Raw genomic sequence first — 18922 nt, forward strand, 5'->3', positions numbered from 1 at the left:
GAATAAAGCATTGTATTGTCGCCAAGTGACATTGATAGTTCTTATAAATGAACAGCATAACATGACCTTGTCTAAGGCCACATATGTCTAATAAAGGCCATGTCTCCGGGCTCTGGACCAGGATTTGATCTCCAAATACCGCAGATTATTTCCGCACCGAGGCTCGGTCTGTCGCGTTTTGATATGGCGATGTGCTCAAAGAGTCAATCAACAGTTTGATGCCTACTTGACATGCCCGAGTATGAATCAGAAACAAACCCCTCTGGAAGCCTCGAGCCGTAGGAATCATTTGCCGCCACACTTCTCATGTTTGGGCTACTGTGCCACTGGATCTTGTAAAAGCTTATCATGGGTGAGTGGGTCTTGTACATTTAGTTTTTGCCTCTTGACCGAAATCTAGGCCAAGCAAACGGTCACGGAGCCCTGGTGCTGTCAAATGAGTCAGCAGCGGGCGTTTTAAGATTTAAACGCTTGCCGAAATGTTTGAAATAATCCATTTAGGGCATGGCGCAATTTCCTCGTGCGGTAAATAACATGGCAGTGGGGCGATGAGTCTAAATCTTTAGCGGAACTTCGGCATCGTTATTGCTGTAACTCGGACTGGTCGGGGGCTGTTCTCCGGGGGCCCACAGAGAACAGCCCCCGAATGCTTCCCCAACACAGCCTCACCTTCACGCATTTGAATCTGCACGAAAGCTTCCCACCAGTGTAGTTTTGTCAGAAAACACTTTGACTGACCCTGGTCTGATGTACAAGTTATCGCTTTGCTCCGCGAGGCATCAAACTAATAGCCATTTTCTCCAAAGTCCCTGTCCTGGGCACCCCGTGGATTTATTGGATACATGACGTGGGCTACCTTTCGGCCAAAAAAAGTCATGTTTTAACTGCTATTTGCTTTTTCCACTGATATCAATTAATGGTCAAATCACGAAGCCCAGATTCTGTTGCACCAAACAGCTTTAAACCCAATAAAACTGTTGGGATAAGAGTGGCTAATTATTGCATTTAAGGTGGGATTCCTTGTAGAGAAAAGGCACATGCCCTGTATTTTGTGTTGGACAGATTCTCAATAACCTCTTTTGATGATGAGTAAATAGAAGAATTAGTGAAGTGTAAAGAATGACACTGTTTGTCTATATCAGCCAGGAATTCAATCAATTTATACACATTGGCGAGGTTTCTACACGAAAGTATCAACATTAAAAGATCGCAGCGATTTCCATTGCGCCTCGATACCAGACCACGCTAATATCAGCGGCTGGTTTTTGGAATGTGTCAAAAGCTTGGAGAAGCTTTAATTTACGCGTATCGATTCGGCACCATTGTTGGAGGATATAACACCTCTCGCAGATAAATGATGGATGGAAGCGCCTCCAAAAGCGCGCAAGGTCATATATTTCCATGGTAGCTTGTCCTGAAAAAAAGTGCTAACTAAGGAAGCCGAACGACAATCTTTTCTGCTGCTACCTCCTTCCTTTTCAACATCTCTAACCCATCTAGTACTGCTTCGAGTCCCCCATCTAGGATCCGAAGTGGATGCGGGCGCAACTTGCGGTCATCTACAAGTCTCTGTACGCTCTTGTAACACTGAATCCCCCAAAGTCCCACTTCGGGATTTTCAGGCTTGCCGTAGTCTCCAGGTAGACGGATGGCCCTCCCCAATATCATCTGGCCCATAATAAGCTCCCTCTCGATCAACTTGCTCTTTTTCTCTTGAGTATCTTGGTACGACTCTAAAGCCACATATTTGCCACCGGTACGGCCCATTGCCTCGTCGGCCAGTGCCATTGTTCTCAGGTCTGAGAATGGGTCAACAACGTATTTCAGGCTGTTCCGGGTCAGCTTTTTTATGTCGGCCGCACAGGTTGGGGAACGATAGTCGAAAACGGCGTCAGCCCCATAAGACTTGACGAGATCGAAGTTTTTGGGCGAACAAGTGGTAACAGCCCGGTGTCCCAGCCTTTCGTATTCCATTATTTCGTTAGCGCCACATTGCTCGGCTGTAAAGTGGCTGTTTGCCCGTTGTTTTTGAAAAGAAAACAAAGAAACGAAAGAAAAAGAGAAAACTTACAGCTTTACCATCTGGATCATGGTTGTTCCAACCGAGCTAGCTCCACCCCAAATGAGGACATCCACAGGCTTGGTTGCGGGTTCTTCGAAAGTGCCAGGAAGCTTTAGAGATTGAAACAGCGACATACACCCCGTGGCAATGCATGTACCACTTAGGCCGGCTGCCTCCTCGAACGACATCCAATCGGGTATTTTCCAAGAAAACTTGGCTGTAGCCTTGAGGTACTCAGCAAAGGACCCCGAATCTTTGTCGTTGGGGTTATTTCCGACGACGGCAGCAAATATGCGGTCACCGACCTTAAGAAGGCCATTCTTTTCAACCTCCTCTGTGAGCAGGACCACAGTCCCGGCAAAGTCGCACCCGTTATATGTGCCAGGGCTAGAAAAGCGTTGAGGCATCTTAAAGTCGCACGGGTTTAGTGCTACGGCTGCTGTTTTAACGAGGACTTGACCTTGTTCAAGGACAGGCAAGGGAAGACCAGGTGTAATTTTAACCCCTCCGGCCTCATCATGTTGAACGATGGCAGTATGAGATGAAGGAATATTTGGCGTCATGATGAGAACTGTAAGAAAAATGTTGGTTCAGAGATAAAAGAAACCGGTTAGTGAGGCTCAAATCAGGTGATATGCAAGAAACTGGACCTAAATATCACACGGTTGCAGATATTCGAGCAGTCAAACGTCTGACTGCCAGGTAAGGCATTCCAAAACCCGCCCATGGGGGCCCGAAACCTTATTTGAAAAGCCCGTGGGCCAACAGCCCACGAGCCCGCGGTTTCTTTCACTGTGGAGTTTGTATTTATTGGACTAAAGTTAGTGTTAAGATACATGCCCCACAACGTGCAAATAAGACGGGGGCCCGTGGGTTACGGTATTTTTTGGCCCATGGGCCCCCGTGGGCGCCCGCGACGGGTTTTGGAATGCCTTACTGCCAGGTCGGGGTGAGGTCACACTTACATGCAGGAAGGGGTCCACTATTCTGAATAGTGGAGGGAGTGGGAGATGTGGCTTGTAATTTTCCGGTTTCCATATCAACAGAAGCGACTGTAGCTCTGGAAACAAAATAAGAAAAAAGTCGAGCCACAACATGTTTCGACGTTCTTGAGTCTGGGCTTGATTCCTAAGTCAGGGAATTAGGCCTACATCAGAAACAGAAGCTTGGCTGCCGATGAATTCGGATTCGGACCTCCTCCGCTCTGGGACTAGCCATGTTCGGAGTTCCAACTACTCATGGTACATATCCCAAAAGGACCGGTACCCCAAGAGCGGTTAGAACCAATTGCTCGAAGTACAATTTTATAACCTTCAAAGAACAGTCATTCTTTGTCATGAAAAGACCTGTTCCCTGCTAGAAATATTTTGGGTTGTCCCCGAATTGAAACAAGCACTCGACCCTTGGCACGCATTAGGGCTGTTCCATGGAGATATGCGGTGTATCCGCGAACGCATGTCGGTCATGTACGAAAAAAAACTTACCGGCTTTCTATTGACATGTTGCAAGACTGCAAGGATAGCTTTGAAATGACGGCAGTGAGCCCCCGATAACCAATCATATTGGCCTATGTTCGAAGGACAAGCTGCGAAAAAGGGAGCAGATAATCTCACATACAAGTTTACGGGCCATTAAATTAAGTGTCGCTATAGCCCAAGAACAAGATAAGGGAGGGAATTTATCGCAAGTGACCAGAGCACCAGCTTCTAATATTCTGCGAGTTAGAGTGGCGGGCATCGCGGCCGTATACAGAGTGGGTTATAGCTTCTCCAGGAGAGTCTATCTGGTTGTAATAAGCTGCAGACCCAATTTAACGTGGAGAACTGTTGCTAATAGGCGAGGCCTCGGCCCCAACAACAAAGAATAGAGAAATCTCAGACTTACTGGTATAAAAAGATCATGAAGGAATATTGAATATGAAGTTCTGCCTAATTTCTGACTGGGAAAGGAATATGTTCATCACACACAAGGTCTTGGAATTGAACTTTAACAGGACATTTCAAACTATCATGTCGTTATTTCAGGAATCCTGCTCCCGTTCTAGGAGAGTAGGTACGACGAGTTCCATCGTTCATAGATGGGTTGGTGGAGAGAGCTGTCTCGTTCGTCTCAGTGACTCAGTAAACAAAACCTAAAGCTGGGGTCGCTCAATTCCAAACTGCTCATCGAGAAATTTAAATGTTTTCTGGTTCGCCAAGCGCAAGGCTCCCATCTTTGCCTGCAGCGAACCCTGTCCCGGGGTTGCCGTCAACCACAGCTGCTTGTTTCCTTTTGTATGGTTTACCAACTCGTTGTAAATGCGCATTGTGTGGTGGTTTCCCTCAAGGTAAAGCGAGTGAGAGGCTCCCGACACCAACACAGGACACTGGACTCGCCTCAGGTAGCCGCCGGCCAGTGAGAACTTTTTCATCTCCTTCATGATGCGTGCAGGCGATGTTTGACCAAAGAAGGTTCCGGCAATGCTCAGTTCCCACCGCATTTGGAACGACATTGCCATCATCATGCGTACGCAGGCGTCCACCGCGCCATCCTTCAGCCAGCCGGCCTCCCATGCGTTGATAAATGTAGGAGATACATGCTCCATGGCGAAATCCCAAAATGAATACAATGGATCTAGCGACACGCAAGCCTTGACCCGTGGATCTGCCGCAGCACGGAGGGAAAAGTACCCGCCCAGAGAACAGCCAGAGAAGGCGATGCGCGATGTGTCGAGCTCCAACTCTGGCTGGGATCTGGCAAGCTGTTCAATAAAGTCGATTACAGCACCCGCCACGACCTCCCAGTCTGGGCGCATTTTGGCGTCATGTTTTCGGAGCATAATGCCCTGCCCAGGTCCTTCAAAAGTCAGGACTGCATATCCCAAATCGGGCCCAGCAGAAGGATGCATGTAGTACAGCTCCTCCTGCAGGGCGTCGGCGCCTCCACCACTAATAAGGATGGGGATCTTTCCCGGGAGGCGTCTCTCTGGCGATGGCAGGTAAAGGCTGCACGGTAGCTTCAAGCCGCCTTCAAAGGGAATTTCGAGAAACTTGACAGGATTATCGAACAAAGCGGCGGCCTTGCGGAAGATTACTTGTACACGCTGGACTATTTCCTTTGACCTTGGATCGGGACTGTTTGGGCCGTCTCCGGTGAGCATGTAGCCACTGGCGCGTGTGTAGTTGGACCCGCGCAGGTATGCGTCACGAGCCGATGCGCGGTCACCGCTCTTGCGCGCCTCCTCGGCGAGCATGAGGGCACGCTCCGCTTGTATCTCCCACGCCCGGGCCCAGCTGACCGGGTCCCCATCTCTGATCTGGCCGACGGCTTCTAGCACTTCGGCCACATCGGCCCCGCCATAGACTGCGGTGCCGAGAATGCGGCACACTTCGAAATCGAAAAACTGGCCTTTGAAAAAGTGGTGCATGATGCCGAGCGGAGGGGCAAAAAGAGCTTGCAAGAATTTTTATACTTGCAAACTAAAAGATGATGGGATAGAGTACTGCGTAGATAGTTTGGTAGAATGATATATGGCTAGGTAAGGTAGCCTGCTGATTTTTCATACAAGTATGAAGATTATATTGCAAACTTTGGTGAGTAGCTTTTAGTACACAATGGGTGAAAAGGATCAGGATCCTCACAAAGATTTACCCAAATAAGGAAGCAGCACAATTCAAGATACTTTTCACGAGTTTTATTCCTTCAGCCTGCATGCCTCGTACAAATGTTACAGAATATGAAAACTTATCGTCATTGTGCCTCGTGTACAGCAAGTTGCATCGCAGCTGCGTACAATTATGACTCGAATCGCCGATGCCACGGGGTCCACAGTTCGGCGGACTCCAACCGATCTCCGAACGTGAACCTCTCTTGGTCAGTTGCACATAAACTTTCAGCCTATCAATCTGGCTCCCGTCCGTTCGACTCGTAGCTTCCCGAGCATTGACAGTTTGATCTGAATCAAAAACATCTTATATCCCAGCCTGTTCCCAGTCTAGTTGGTTTGGCATTTTCCTAATCAAGTGTTTACAGGGATTTGAGAAGAGCTCCCTACAGTACAGCTCGAATCCGCCCACGGAGCTCCTCAAATCTGCTCGGGTGTCAGGTTCACAATTCTCACCATGTCCAATCTGTCTTGGCATCCCAATCTATTAAGATTTGCCCCGGTCGCATCATCACCGCTCCAGGATTGATGTCGATTAATGTCTGCACCATGTCTGTGCCTAATTTCATCACCGCCCATGAATTTGAAGGCGGACCCCCTGAAGGATTGAGTCTCCCCAGGCGACTTCGATGGTCAAAAACAAATCCTCCAAAGGACCCGGCAGTGACCTTCAGGGGCAGAACGGTGCTTGTGACAGGCGCCAATTCAGGACTAGGATTCGAAGCAGCGGTCAAGTACGCCACACTTGGCGCGGACAAAATCATCCTGGCCGTCCGTTCCATTGAAAAAGGCGAGAAGGCCAAAGAGCGCATCATCGAGCGGACTGGTCGAGATGCCACTGTTTTCTCCGTTCTAAAACTCGACCTGGGGGAATACTCATCGGTCAAGGCTTTTGTAAGCGCCCTGCAGAAGGTCACAATCAAGCTAGACGTGGCTTTACTCAACGCCGGTCTCGGCAACCCGACATATGAAAAGTCATCGGCAGAATGGGAGATGGCCGTACAGGTGAACGTCCTTTCCACGGCCCTCTTGGCCATGTTATTACTGCCTCTACTTCAATCATCTGCGTCAGCCTCAGAAGCAAAGTCTCATTTGACCTTTGTCAACAGTCACGCGCACAACATGGTCTCCAGGGACTTCCCGCTCATCGAAGAGAGCATCCTCAAGACGGCCAATCACGAGAGCAGTTGGAATGCTTCCAAAAGCTACAGTCTTGTCAAGCTACTCGCCATGGCCGTGATGCAAGCTTTTGCACGTATGGAGTCTGAAAAGGAGCCACAGCGGGTCATCGTGAATTCCGTATGCCCAGACCTGTGTGACACCGATCTAGGTCGCAAATGGACAGGCTTTATATCAAAAATTGGAAAAATCATTTTCTACTATTTATTTGCTCGCTCTGCCGAGGAGGGTGCACGATCCCTGGTCAGTGCAACGGCTTTGGGTACTGAGAGTCACGGGCGGTTTTGGCATCACGACTTTTTATATCCGTGAGCCACCCCTTATAGTGTTTGCACAGCTGGTTCAAAATCTGGACAGTGTTGGTAAAGCCGTCAGTCAACTAACAATCCTTTCTTCAATAGATTCGGTGAGCTTGCCCAAGACCATGGTCTTATGAAAACGACGTGGGATGAGATTGTAGAGGCGATCAGTCAAGACCAGCCTGAAATGTTAAAGTTGTGTGCTACAGGTTGACCTGTCGACTACAGGATCAAGCTTTGCATTTTGTTGAAGAATCGGTGTTTATCTACTCAGAAGTAGCTTTATAGTCATATACTAGTCGTGCCTGGACTTTCTCTTCACCTTTAGTGGTGGTACAGTATTTACAGAATCGTCGCTCTCCATCGATCTCCTGAAAAGCCCACAATGCTGTTGTCTTCCAACCTGTATTGACACCCTCCGTCATTTCCTTAATAGCCACCCTATCATCTGTGGCACTGGGCTGCTCAATAACCTGTCCCATTATGTCCTCTGTGCTGACCTCAGCCATTGGGACGTATACAGCCTTCATGGACATGGCACCGAAAATCGGGACCTTGTCTGTTCTGGTTTCGCCGTCGAGAATGTAGCTATTCTCCGAGTCAAAGCCACCAGGTCTGACTGTCTGTATGACGTCGATGACAGTCGCAGGACGTTCTGGGGGTTCTGCAGCTTTCTGGATCATTTTGAGCTCGAGTGAGGCATAGGAAATCACTCGTCGAATGATCCATGGGATATTTTGCTGCGTGAACGATCGGTCAGTTGTTAATCTTATTGGATCGATAACAAATCTGTGCGAAACAAGCCAACTGATGCTTACCGCCATGAACGTTGGGCCTAGGTCGTCTGATAGGGAAGAGCTTAGGGACCAAGTGCCCGTGATATTCAAAATACTGGTACCTTCGGGTGCAGCCATCTTTGTTTCCCAAGAAATTGACTTAACTCTTTTTAATTGCGTAGTAGTGGCTGGCTTCGTTGCACTGAAACACCACCTTTTGGAATTTATTTCACGTTGCTCTTTTACCCAACCTTTATGGCCGAAGGTTACAGTTGACTGACATTTGGTTGGCTGACTCTTCCGGTTTGAGTCGGACTCGGAATGCCGACTGGATGAAACAACTACCGCTCGGCGTTGCTGACCCGACGCCGAAGGTATCAATCTGTTCCCCAGTTGGCTTGTAATGGCCAGTAAACCCAATAATTCAAAGGTGACACCAGTTTGATTTCTCACAATTATCATCTTAGTGCGAATTTCCCTATTCCTTACTTCCGATCGCAATTCTATCAGTATGATATCTCCATCCGAGCTTCTTGAACATTACCGTGTAATGCGGCAGCCTCTTGCACCACTAGGGCTGTCATGGTGGGAGACAAACCGAACAATCTTATCACAGCTATGGAGGGAATCTTCAATTTCTGCTAGAATTCTAACTCTAGTTACTGGCCTTTGCCTGTTGTCGATCCTCTCACGGTTGGCCCGACCGCGCTCTCTGCGGCGCCTCGGGATTCCCGGCGCTGTCCAACCTAGGTTCACCACCTGGAGTCTCGACTTCAAAAAAGTTCTAGAAGACAGCGCTAAAAAGGTGTGTTGTGCGACGTACTGATTTCTCATACCTTTACCACATTTCATCTATGCTCGTGGCCTAACATTATCTGGCAGTATCCAAATAGCCCGTTTTGTCTAAACGCGTTCGGCACCGAGTACGTAGTCTTACCGTCAAGGTGCTATGACGAGGTCAAACGGCTTCCGGAGCATCAGGCTTCTGCCTTTGCTTTTTTCAAGGAAGCTTTTCATGGCTCCTGGACTGGTGCGGGAGTGCAAACGCCAGAATTGGGCAGGTATGTGAATGATCGATCCTTGGCCGAACCATATCTGAACCCACCCCTTTGCTAGGCCAGACCGCATATAAATAAAAACGTTAACAAATCTAAAAAATCAAAAAGAACTATTGCCGTGGAGCTCACTCGCGGTATCCCATCACTCGTACATTGGAGACAAAAGGATTGCGCAGAAGCTTTCAAGATGTGCATAGGAGAACCTTCAGAGTGGCGCGAGATCAAACTCTTTGAAGCAATCCAGCGGATTGTAATATCCGTCAATTCAAGTTCGTTTGTCGGAAGGGAACTTGGCACAGACCAAAACTGGCTTCGAGCCATCTACAATTTGCCGTTGCAGCTCGGTGTTCCCACCATCATCTTGGGTTACACCCCATTCTTCCTCCGTCCTTTTGCTAAACCTTTTCTTTTCGCTCCACTCAACATGACGCAAAGAAAAATCAAGCGCATGATGAAGCCAGTTCTCGAGGATGACGTCCGAGAATATGAGACCAGCGCCGACAAGAAGAACCTGCTCAGTCCCAAAGAGCAAGGCAAGGTGCAGCTCACTGGCTGGCTGCTTTCACGCTACAAGGGCAAGCTGGATTTCCAAGTTCTCCTCCAGGACTTCATCACCGTCTTGTTCGAATCCACCCCCTCTACGGCTTCGACCCTGTTTCATGTTGTATGCGAACTTGCTGCAGATCCGTCGCTTCAAGACATGTTGCGACAAGAGTTGGAAGAGCAGACAGACCATGGAAACCTGCCCCAGACTCATCTCAACGAGTTGCGCAAGATGGACAGTGTCATGCGGGAGTCTGCTCGCGTCAGCCCTTTTAGCTACCGTAAGTATATATGTGTTGGCAAAAGGTCTTTCTATGCTGCTCAGTAACTAACTGCAAGTCTTATCCCGTCCGACCTCAAGTGGTTCTTTACCGCAAGCTTATGATACCTACCAAGCTTTCCATGGGACTGGAGCTGCCAGCTGGTACAAACATATGTGTGGACGCTCATCATATCAACAATTCGCCGGAACTGTGGGACCGAGCACACGAGTTTGACGGGTTGAGACACTACAAGGCGCGCCAAAGGCCGCAAAATGAGAACCGCTTCAAATTCGCCAATTTGGGATCCGACGCCCCCAGCTGGGGCGATGGACTTCAGGCTTGTCCTGGGCGCATGTTTGCTGACAACACCATCAAGATCATCTTGACACATTTGTTGCTGAATTATGACGTGAAGTTGAGGCCGGGAGAGTCGAAACCTGAAAAGGGGGCCATGCCCAACGGATCCATTGTGCCCGACGTGTGGGCAAAGGTTCTTTTCCGGTCGAGAGTAGGCTCTGACGTGCACGAGAAAAAACAAAAGTATCCGTAGGGTTGAGTGGGGTGAATGGCCTTTGTATTCATTGCCTTGACATCGCTATGTTAAGGCAGGGTATGCAGAGAGTATTCAATATACTACTTCTTTTTCTTGTATGCAACCATAACTGATTACTATTACTGTACGTGGACCTTATACTGAGTCGCTTCCAAAACTTTGCTTATAGTTGGGATCGGCATTGATTCGCAACGTAAACGTATTCATCTCACCATAATATTTTTAAATGCTGCTGAAATGACTCTAGCTTCTATACACGAACGCCTAAAAGTCACAAGTCATTTTATCCAAACCCATGAGAAAATAGAAGCCTGGAAAGGCTTGATCCATCGAGCAGGGCGATGATATGCACCGGGACTAGTACATCCCCTTATCACAATTACGCAATAGCCTTCGAATCTTGTCACCCAAGTCTCCTACAGCACTGATGCCCATTCCACTGTCTTGACACGAAAGCTCATGGCCCTGGAGCGCCAACATGCTTTTCAAAGTCTCCAGTGTAGCTCTTCTACGAAGCCACAGCCGGTCTTGTTGTCTTTTCTCCTGTTCCTGCTGCTGATCCTCGTGGCTCGGGTGACCTTCCATAGCCGTGGCCCATGCTGCTCTCATTCGGTCCAACATGTGGGTCATCATCTCGAGCTGTACCCGCAGTCCCAGCACACACGGTGTGTTGAGCGGCAACATTTCCTTTTTAGGTGAAGGTGGACAAGTGATCGTGGCCTTCTTTTGCGGGCTTGCAAGGTCCGCCTCGTAGGCGCTCGAAGGGACTCCGCAGGTACGCAGAGCGTCGTGGATGCGGGAGAATACGGATCGATAAACCGACAGAATCCCCACGTGACAGGTGAGGATTGTTGCTACGGTCGGGAGGTTGACCATGGAGGTTGTCGAGGTCGAGGACGGGTGTTGATGCTCGGTCACATCAGCAGAATCTTCCACGTGTAGACCTTGCCCGGCTCGACCCTGAAGATGCTGAGCCAAAATAGAACTGGATTTGGACTTGGGCCTGCTGGAGATCTTAAAATTTGGTCCATGCTGATTCGGTGTCGAAGCCTGCGGGCTGTCATTTGGGTCGTCGCAACTGGTCCACAAGAATGAAAGGGTCGAGATGAGACTCAATAGGCACTCAGAGGCGTAGATCAAACGATGTATTATGTTGGCTCGCGGGCCTGTTGGTTTGTTGATTGACTCAGGTATAATGAAGGGTGAAAATATTGCTTCTGCTAGATCTTCATCGGTTATGGAGTGAAGCCGAGTAAATAGGAAATACTGGAGCTCCGATACTCTGATTCTGACGGTGTCCAGTGAGATAGAATGACTTGATAGGAGGGTCGGACTTTCCACGGCCAGATCTCTGCTATCAGCAAAAGCAGGCTGTGTTGTTGGTTTCTCGTGGTGATATTTTGGTGGATAAACGGGGCCTTCCCCTCTGCTACTGGTGCCTCCACTCAAAGGATAGCAATAACCCATGTCGTCCATGCTGAGAGTGGTTGCCGTGAACGTGCCGAACCCTGTCGACATATCAGGCACGCCAGTTATGTTACAATTTACACCAGCGTAATGTTCGGAGTCAAAATCAAAGGTGTAAGAGTCGAGGAGTGGCGGATTTTCACAAATCCCATTGGGCCTATCCGAAGCGAAACCTCGTTTGGCAATATCCTCAATGCACAGCCCCCGAGGGCTAGATGCAGAGGTCCAAGAGGGTGTGTAGAAATCCCCAACCTCATCGTCAGACGAAGGGCTTTTTCTTTTCAGGCCATACGGCTCGTTGCTATGGGGCGGGTTGGCTCTTGTGATCTGACAAACTGCCTTTGCTCTGGCACAACGACTGCATGGGCGTAATGATGTCCCCAAGTGTCCGTCGGTGAGGCTTGGCTCTCGTTCGCACTTGAGCTTGTGTTTGTGACATCGGTCGCACGCGAAACGCCGCACCTGCGAAGAATGGAGTTGATCATTCGAATCCATTAACATTGTTAAGGGAAATGGAATAATATCAGAGAAAAGTTGTTCGAGGGAGAATATTGGGATTGTGGGAAGGATAAAAATGAGACGGGCAAGGCAGAACCAGTGGATAACAAGCTTGTGGTCAAGTAAAAAAAAAAAAAAAAAAAAAAAAAAAAAAAAAACTTTGGACGAGATGATTGGGATATGAGCCTAAAAAGTAAGATGGTATCGCCGCGCGAGTGTGTTTGTTTCTTCCACGGCATGTGGAAGCCTTCCCATAAGCTGGCTCCGGATGTTTGTCCCAGTAAATCAACGCAACTGAAACGTCGCTAACCAAATCTTTTGTATTACTATCTACTCTTATAATTTCCCCATGTGGTAAAATCAAAGAAAAAAAAACTTGTTCTAAACCGTTGCCAAAAACGAAAGTATTACTCAATCTACCATTTCCTGACATAAATCTCAAACAACTAAACCCCTAACCATATGAATCGTTCGCTCAGTCTAGACTTTAAACAATCCTGCCCGCGGCATCGAAATAGGATTTAAGTAATACTGGTACGAATTAAAATGAATACAGTTTATAGTTTATACGTGCTGTTTGTCTTAAGTATCCGCTAAATTCCCACCCGAAATGGTAAAGGCTGAGGCATTCTGCAAAAGGTTATAATTTAGCAAGTCAACAACTTTGGACGAGATGATTGGGATATGAGCCTAAAAAGTAAGATGGTATCGCCGCGCGAGTGTGTTTATTTCTTCCACGGCATGTGGAAACCTTCCCATAAGCTGGCTCCGGATATTTATCCCAGTAAATCAACGCAACTAAAACGTCGCTGACCAGATCTTTTGTATTATTATCTACTTTTATAATTTCCCCATATGGTAAAATCAAAAAAAAAAAAACTTGTTCTGAGCCATTGCCAAAAACGAAAGTATTACTCAATCTACCATTTCCTAACATAGATCTCAAGCAACTAAACCCCTAACCATATGAATCGTTCGCTCAGTCTAGACTTTAAACAATCCTGCCCGCGGCATCGAAATAGGATTTAGGTAATGCTGGTACGAATTAAAATAAATACAGTTTATAGTTTATACGTGCTGTTTATCTTAAATATCCGCTGAATTCCCACCCGAAATGGTAAAGGCTGAGGCATTCTGCAAAAGGTTATAATTTAGCAAGTCAACAACTTTGGACGAGATGATTGGGATATGAGCCTAAAAAGTAAGATGGTATCGCCGCGCGAGTGTGTTTGTTTCTTCCACGGCATGTGGAAACCTTCCCATAAGCTGGCTCCGGATATTTATCCCAGTAAATCAACGCAACTAAAACGTCGCTGACCAGATCTTTTGTATTATTATCTACTTTTATAATTTCCCCATATGGTAAAATCAAAAAAAAAAAAACTTGTTCTGAGCCATTGCCAAAAACGAAAGTATTACTCAATCTACCATTTCCTGACATAGATCTCAAGCAACTGAACCCCTAACCATATAAATCGTTCGCTCAGTCTAGACTTTAAACAATCCTGCCCGCGGCATCGAAGTAGGATTTAGGTAATGCTGGTACGAATTAAAATGAATACAGTTTATAGTTTATACGTGCTGTTTGTCTTAAGTATCCGCTGAGTTCCCACCCGAAATGGTAAAGGCTGAGGCATTCTGCAAAAGGTTATAATTTAGCAAGTCAACAACTTTGGGGGTGATGATTGGATTTCCATGACAAATCAACCACACTCTTGGGGTCCGGGTTAGTAGTATCTCTGAACACTAGGTAAAGCATCTTCCGAACCAAAGCTACGCCTAGTCTCAGTGCTCAGACTAGACCACCCTTACTTCTAGTCTCAGTGCTCAGACTAGACCCCCCTGCGTTGCAGGGTGGACCGGGCGCTCCATGTACCTTTTAGCCACATGGCTTTTCGGCCAATCAAATTGGCCAAAAAGATCGCGCCCGTTCTAGTCTGAGGACATATTGTCGATTATCGCCGCAAATGGAGGTTATCGCACAGTATACGCATTGTGCACGCATTATTTACGCAATACCAATATAGTTAAAATATTGTATATTTATTAATTAATATATATTTAATTAAATAAAAATCGTAAAAATATAATAAAACTATCGTTATAAAGTTTGAAATTAAGGTTTTTAAATAAACAAAACTTTATATTTATATACGTTATATATAAATTAAAATAAAAATAAATAATAATATTATTATTTTTAACGCCCTATTTAAAATTTTATATTTTTTTGTTATAATAAGTATAATTATATTAATATTTACGTATAATTTTTTTATCCAAATTATCGTTCGTTAATTTTTTATTTATATAAATATACGTTAAATTTAATATTTTATATAAATATTTAATAATTAATATATTTATTAATAAAAGGTTTTATAAGGAAAAAACTCGATATAATACATTTTTAATATAACTATATATAATAATATAATAACGTATATTTTTTTATTTAAATTAAAATAAATATAAAATAAAATTTAAAAATATGTAGATTTTATTAAATTTATACATAAAATATATAATTTAAACAATATTAAAAAAAATTTTGAACGTGGACGTTTGTTTATACCGGTTATATAATCGTTGAAATTTTGGTGTTAATATCGTTAAAATTGGTAAAAATATAAACCCGTTTCGATTGCAAAATTTATTAAAAATATTTAATATTTTACTTATTCGATTATTTAATACCTTATATTACGTAATATATAATTAAAAATTTATATATTTAATATATACGTATATACCATCCTCCACGTACAAAAATATTCGAATTATATTTAAAAATAAAAATATAATTAAAAAAAATCAAAAAATTCCAATTTTTTTTAAAAACCCAACCTCCATTTGCGAATTAAGGCCACCCATATTCCAATTCGACCAATATAACAATTAAAAATATAAATTAAATTATTATTTATTATTTTGTTAATTGTTATATTTAACGTACAAACCGTATATTTTTACGATTTTTATTTAATTAATTATAACGGAGTATCGGTCGCCGAATTGCCGAAATCACCTCCATTTGCGACGAAAATGAACAAGTTGTCCTCAAACCTAAACCAGAATGATCTTTGGTTGGACCCACAGGTATAAACAAAGCCACGAATTGAGCCACGGCTCAATTAGTGGAGCTCGCGTTCAGGGATGAGCCCTGAGACTAAGCTACGCCTGGAACCAGTAACTCCTCACCCGCCGAATCCTCTTTTTTTTTACCGGTGCAGACTGATATCTACCCTTTAATCACCAGATTTTATGTGAAGCGGGAGATTAAAAACCAACGATGAAATGCAAAAACGGCCAAGGGAAATCATTGGCCAAGGCAGCGTAAATAGGCTCGGTTGCATCTGATGATCCATGCCGAATACTGGCCAAATAACGCCTCTAGGCACGTCGTACCCAACTGAGCGGTACTCAGCTAAGTAGTACCCAACTGAGCGGTACTCAGCTAAGTAGTACCCAACTTGGCGGTACCATGTGATACCAAAGGTGGTCCACAACCCTCACGAATAACCCGGGTAAAACCATGAAAGCTTATAGCATGGTCTAAATCGTCCTAAATACAAACTGACGATCTCCGTTGAGTGGGAGCAAGGGGTACATCGTACAACGTAGGTGAAGCAACTAGCCATTATTAGGATAACCTCATCTCCAATTTGTGAACATGAAAAATCAAGGTTTTTCTAGGCTTTCCGTTTATGTTAACAGTCATATAGCTCGATATCCCTAAGTAATATACAAATGACTCAGCGTCGCACTGCTTTTAGCCTAGGGAGGAGCTGCAATCGTCTATTCGATTTAAACACTGTGCAATATATTGTGACAAGGGTTGAAAAATCCCATAACTTCCCTACGGCTTATATACAAGCACTGTACTGTACCAGGATGCAATGACCTTGACCTCGTTATTCGGAATTTTCTTGACATAGTGGCAGCATCTCTAGGATTCATCAGTACAACCGTCCCACAATATACTACCCGACGATCTCGAGCTATTAGGCTCAGAATAACTGGGATGAAACCTAGGCCCGGAGCCAATCTGCCGAAGCTGGGATCATTCGGATGGGATTAAATTTGTTCTGGAAACAATCATGAAGTGTATATGACCACCTTAATCAATTTAGACAGGATGGGCTCTGGGATGGCGCGCCGCTGGCCCAATCAGATACTTACATGCACTCTGCTAGGCTTGTGAGGCGTGATCCAGTACAGGTAACACACGGGGCTTCTAACAAGATAACAGGGTGGACTTCTGTATCAAAAAGAAGCAAAAGTAATAAAATACAAAAGGAGTACTTCTTTTTTCAGTCAGGGCCCTTGGGCGGCCACAACGCCCCGTAGGTGGTGGGGCATGGAGCAAAGTTGAAAACTTAGGGTTCCATTTTAGACTCTGCGTCATAGTATCGTGGGCGTGATAAACTTCATCCAAACTGCATTTTAACTTCGGTCGTCCCAGGTTCGCCATTCTTTCTGCCGTATCGGGTAATTGACACAAAATTTACGCCAAAAAGCCAGCGAGTTGAACGAGGGTCGTGTGATTATCAGTGCTAGTTACCAGCCGTTTGGAACGCTCCAAGACATTGCATGGCCGGATCCGTTTCCATGAGTCCATCCTCAAAGCCTACGCACTTCCAGCAACCAATCAGGTTGTTTGGATCGTATTTCATTTTCACCTGTAGCAGCTTTGCGTAGTTTCCCTCCCCCCAAAATTCTTTGGCCCAGTTCTTGGTCCAGGGATCAGCCTCGTTAGGATACATGCTACCCGCGGGAGCCAGATCAGTTAGGTTTTTAGAAACCTCCTGCAAAATGGCCGCAACCTGCATGCGCTCCTCGAGGCTGGCATCGTTGGATGGCCAGGAGATAGATGTGCCCACCAACCAATAACTATCGCGCCACGATGGGTGTACGGTGTTGGAGCCCGGCACGTAAGGGGACTTGTTAGGTGTCGTCTGAAATATGAATGTGTCAAGACCAGCGGCTTTGATGTTTTGAATGGTCTTGATCATGGCGGCCCGTCCCTCTTCGCTTTGATGCAAGCTCTTCGGGAGGGTTCGAAAGGTAGCGAAAGTCGCGGTGCCAGTGCCAGTCGAGCTGGCGGACTCGACGTATTTGGTGAAGAAGGAATAAAAAGAAGGTAGTCTCTCTAGAATGATGGTACCACCTTGAGCAGATACGTAGTTTGCCACTTCCTGCATAGAGCTGTTTGCCGCATCCAGTGACATGGTCGGATTGACAAGGGCAAGTGTGGACATACTCATCGGCCCTCCCCAGCCTTCCTCCGCCCAGATTGAAGTGTGATTGATAAGCAGGGAGAGGAAGGGATCAGTGTTGAGACTTGTAGCATTAAAGCTCATTAAAGCCAATGTGATAGGTATAACCGGCTCTACTTTGAAAGTGGCATCAAGCACCACCCCAAAGGTGGCACTACCTGCTCCACGCAGCGCCCAAAAGAGGTCCTGATTTGTATCAGCGTTGGCTTTGCGAAGCTCGCCGTCCGGCGTAACAACAGTCAATTCCAATATGCGGTCTGCGCTCATGCCGTATAGCGGTGTCAGAGTGCCGTGTCCACCAAGAAGACTAAATCCGCCGGCTGCCGCAACTGTGCCGGAGGAACCGCCAATGAAGGTGACGTTGTGTCCATCGGCAAACTTGTACACTTCGCCAAGGTTTGCGCCACTGCCGACCGTGATGGCGGCGACCGGCGATGTAGAGCTGCCGGCAGGGGAAAAAGATGGATTAAACTCGATACCGCTCAGCTGGCGTGTCCACAAGGCCAGGGAACCTTTGCGGCTGCTGCGTGCGGCGTAGTCATGGCCTGTCGCCTTGACAGAAAGCGGTATGCCGGTGCGAAGGGCAAATCTGAACGCAGCCTGCACATCCTCGGCTCTCGCTACGGCAATGTATTTCTCGGACAGTATCCCCTGGTTGCAGGGGCCCGTGAGTGGAGCCGCGGTAGTAGTGTCATTGCCACCAGTTGTTGACAGTGTGGCCGCTGAAAGTAGACACTGGTCCGTAACGTTGGATGCACAAGCCTCGTTGTATGAGTGAACGAAGCCAGCGTACGCGGCGGTCTTGAAAGTGCTATTCAAGTAATCTTGTTTTGTTGTGATACACTCTGCAAGATTAGGCTCCACGGATTTTCCTTGGAAAGTTGAGAAGCATGGTCGAGCAAGGGGCTCTGCTGTGAAGAGCCTGCCCCCTACGGCCTCTTGCAATTCCTGCCAGTCAGCCTCAGAAGGTGCACCCTGGACAAGAGATTGGGTGCGAAAGTTTAGGATGAATATTACTGCCAGAATAATGGATTGCATGACGGAAACGTGGATGGATGAACTTTCCTTTGAATTTAGAATGGTAATCGTCCGACGTGGCCTTCTACCTATGCCACAATATCTATGCCTAATTGATCTGGGGATAGCATTTCATATTTAAATACGCCAAAAGAGTCATGCAAAATCAAAATACCCTAGTAAATCACCCATCAACTCCGAGATAATATTGATTCATTTTCCGAAGCTCGGCCATTGAACACCGGCTGCGCCGAAAGGGATAGAATAGTCATGTGTGTCTTTTTT

The 18922-nt window shown here is 46.2% G+C and overlaps 7 protein-coding genes across 7 annotated transcripts; 2 read left to right on the forward strand and 5 right to left on the reverse strand.

Annotated features, from left to right (window-relative positions):
• Positions 1-1431: 1431 nt before the first annotated feature.
• Positions 1432-2625, reverse strand: PgNI_07969 (uncharacterized protein; the record flags this gene model as incomplete). The annotated part of the gene is made up of 2 exons (XM_031127971.1): positions 1432-2011; positions 2072-2625. 2 exons carry the CDS (start codon positions 2623-2625, stop codon positions 1432-1434), a joined length of 1134 nt encoding a protein of 377 aa, XP_030980938.1.
• A 1568-nt stretch (positions 2626-4193) lies between these two features.
• Positions 4194-5468, reverse strand: PgNI_07970 (uncharacterized protein; the record flags this gene model as incomplete). The annotated part of the gene is made up of 1 exon (XM_031127972.1): positions 4194-5468. One exon carries the CDS (start codon positions 5466-5468, stop codon positions 4194-4196), a length of 1275 nt encoding a protein of 424 aa, XP_030981533.1.
• A 786-nt stretch (positions 5469-6254) lies between these two features.
• PgNI_07971 (uncharacterized protein) lies at positions 6255-7397 on the forward strand (the record flags this gene model as incomplete). Its single annotated transcript, XM_031127973.1, has 2 exons — positions 6255-7192; positions 7286-7397. 2 exons carry the CDS (start codon positions 6255-6257, stop codon positions 7395-7397), a joined length of 1050 nt encoding a protein of 349 aa, XP_030981534.1.
• Positions 7398-7449: 52 nt separating this feature from the next.
• Positions 7450-8097, reverse strand: PgNI_07972 (uncharacterized protein; the record flags this gene model as incomplete). The annotated part of the gene is made up of 2 exons (XM_031127974.1): positions 7450-7923; positions 8002-8097. The coding sequence occupies 2 exons, from the start codon at positions 8095-8097 to the stop codon at positions 7450-7452; spliced, it is 570 nt and encodes a 189-aa protein (XP_030981531.1).
• Positions 8098-8470: 373 nt separating this feature from the next.
• Positions 8471-10373, forward strand: PgNI_07973 (uncharacterized protein; the record flags this gene model as incomplete). The annotated part of the gene is made up of 4 exons (XM_031127975.1): positions 8471-8764; positions 8842-9020; positions 9126-9841; positions 9922-10373. The coding sequence occupies 4 exons, from the start codon at positions 8471-8473 to the stop codon at positions 10371-10373; spliced, it is 1641 nt and encodes a 546-aa protein (XP_030981532.1).
• A 360-nt stretch (positions 10374-10733) lies between these two features.
• On the reverse strand, positions 10734-11894 carry PgNI_07974 (uncharacterized protein; the record flags this gene model as incomplete). Its single annotated transcript, XM_031127976.1, has 1 exon — positions 10734-11894. The coding sequence occupies one exon, from the start codon at positions 11892-11894 to the stop codon at positions 10734-10736; it is 1161 nt and encodes a 386-aa protein (XP_030981530.1).
• Positions 11895-16897: 5003 nt separating this feature from the next.
• On the reverse strand, positions 16898-18658 carry PgNI_07975 (uncharacterized protein; the record flags this gene model as incomplete). Its single annotated transcript, XM_031127977.1, has 1 exon — positions 16898-18658. The coding sequence occupies one exon, from the start codon at positions 18656-18658 to the stop codon at positions 16898-16900; it is 1761 nt and encodes a 586-aa protein (XP_030980601.1).
• Positions 18659-18922: the final 264 nt, after the last annotated feature.

This window comes from Pyricularia grisea (genome assembly GCF_004355905.1).
Source record: "Pyricularia grisea strain NI907 chromosome Unknown Pyricularia_grisea_NI907_Scaffold_4, whole genome shotgun sequence".
In the NCBI taxonomy this organism is placed as follows: Eukaryota; Fungi; Ascomycota; class Sordariomycetes; order Magnaporthales; family Pyriculariaceae; genus Pyricularia; species Pyricularia grisea.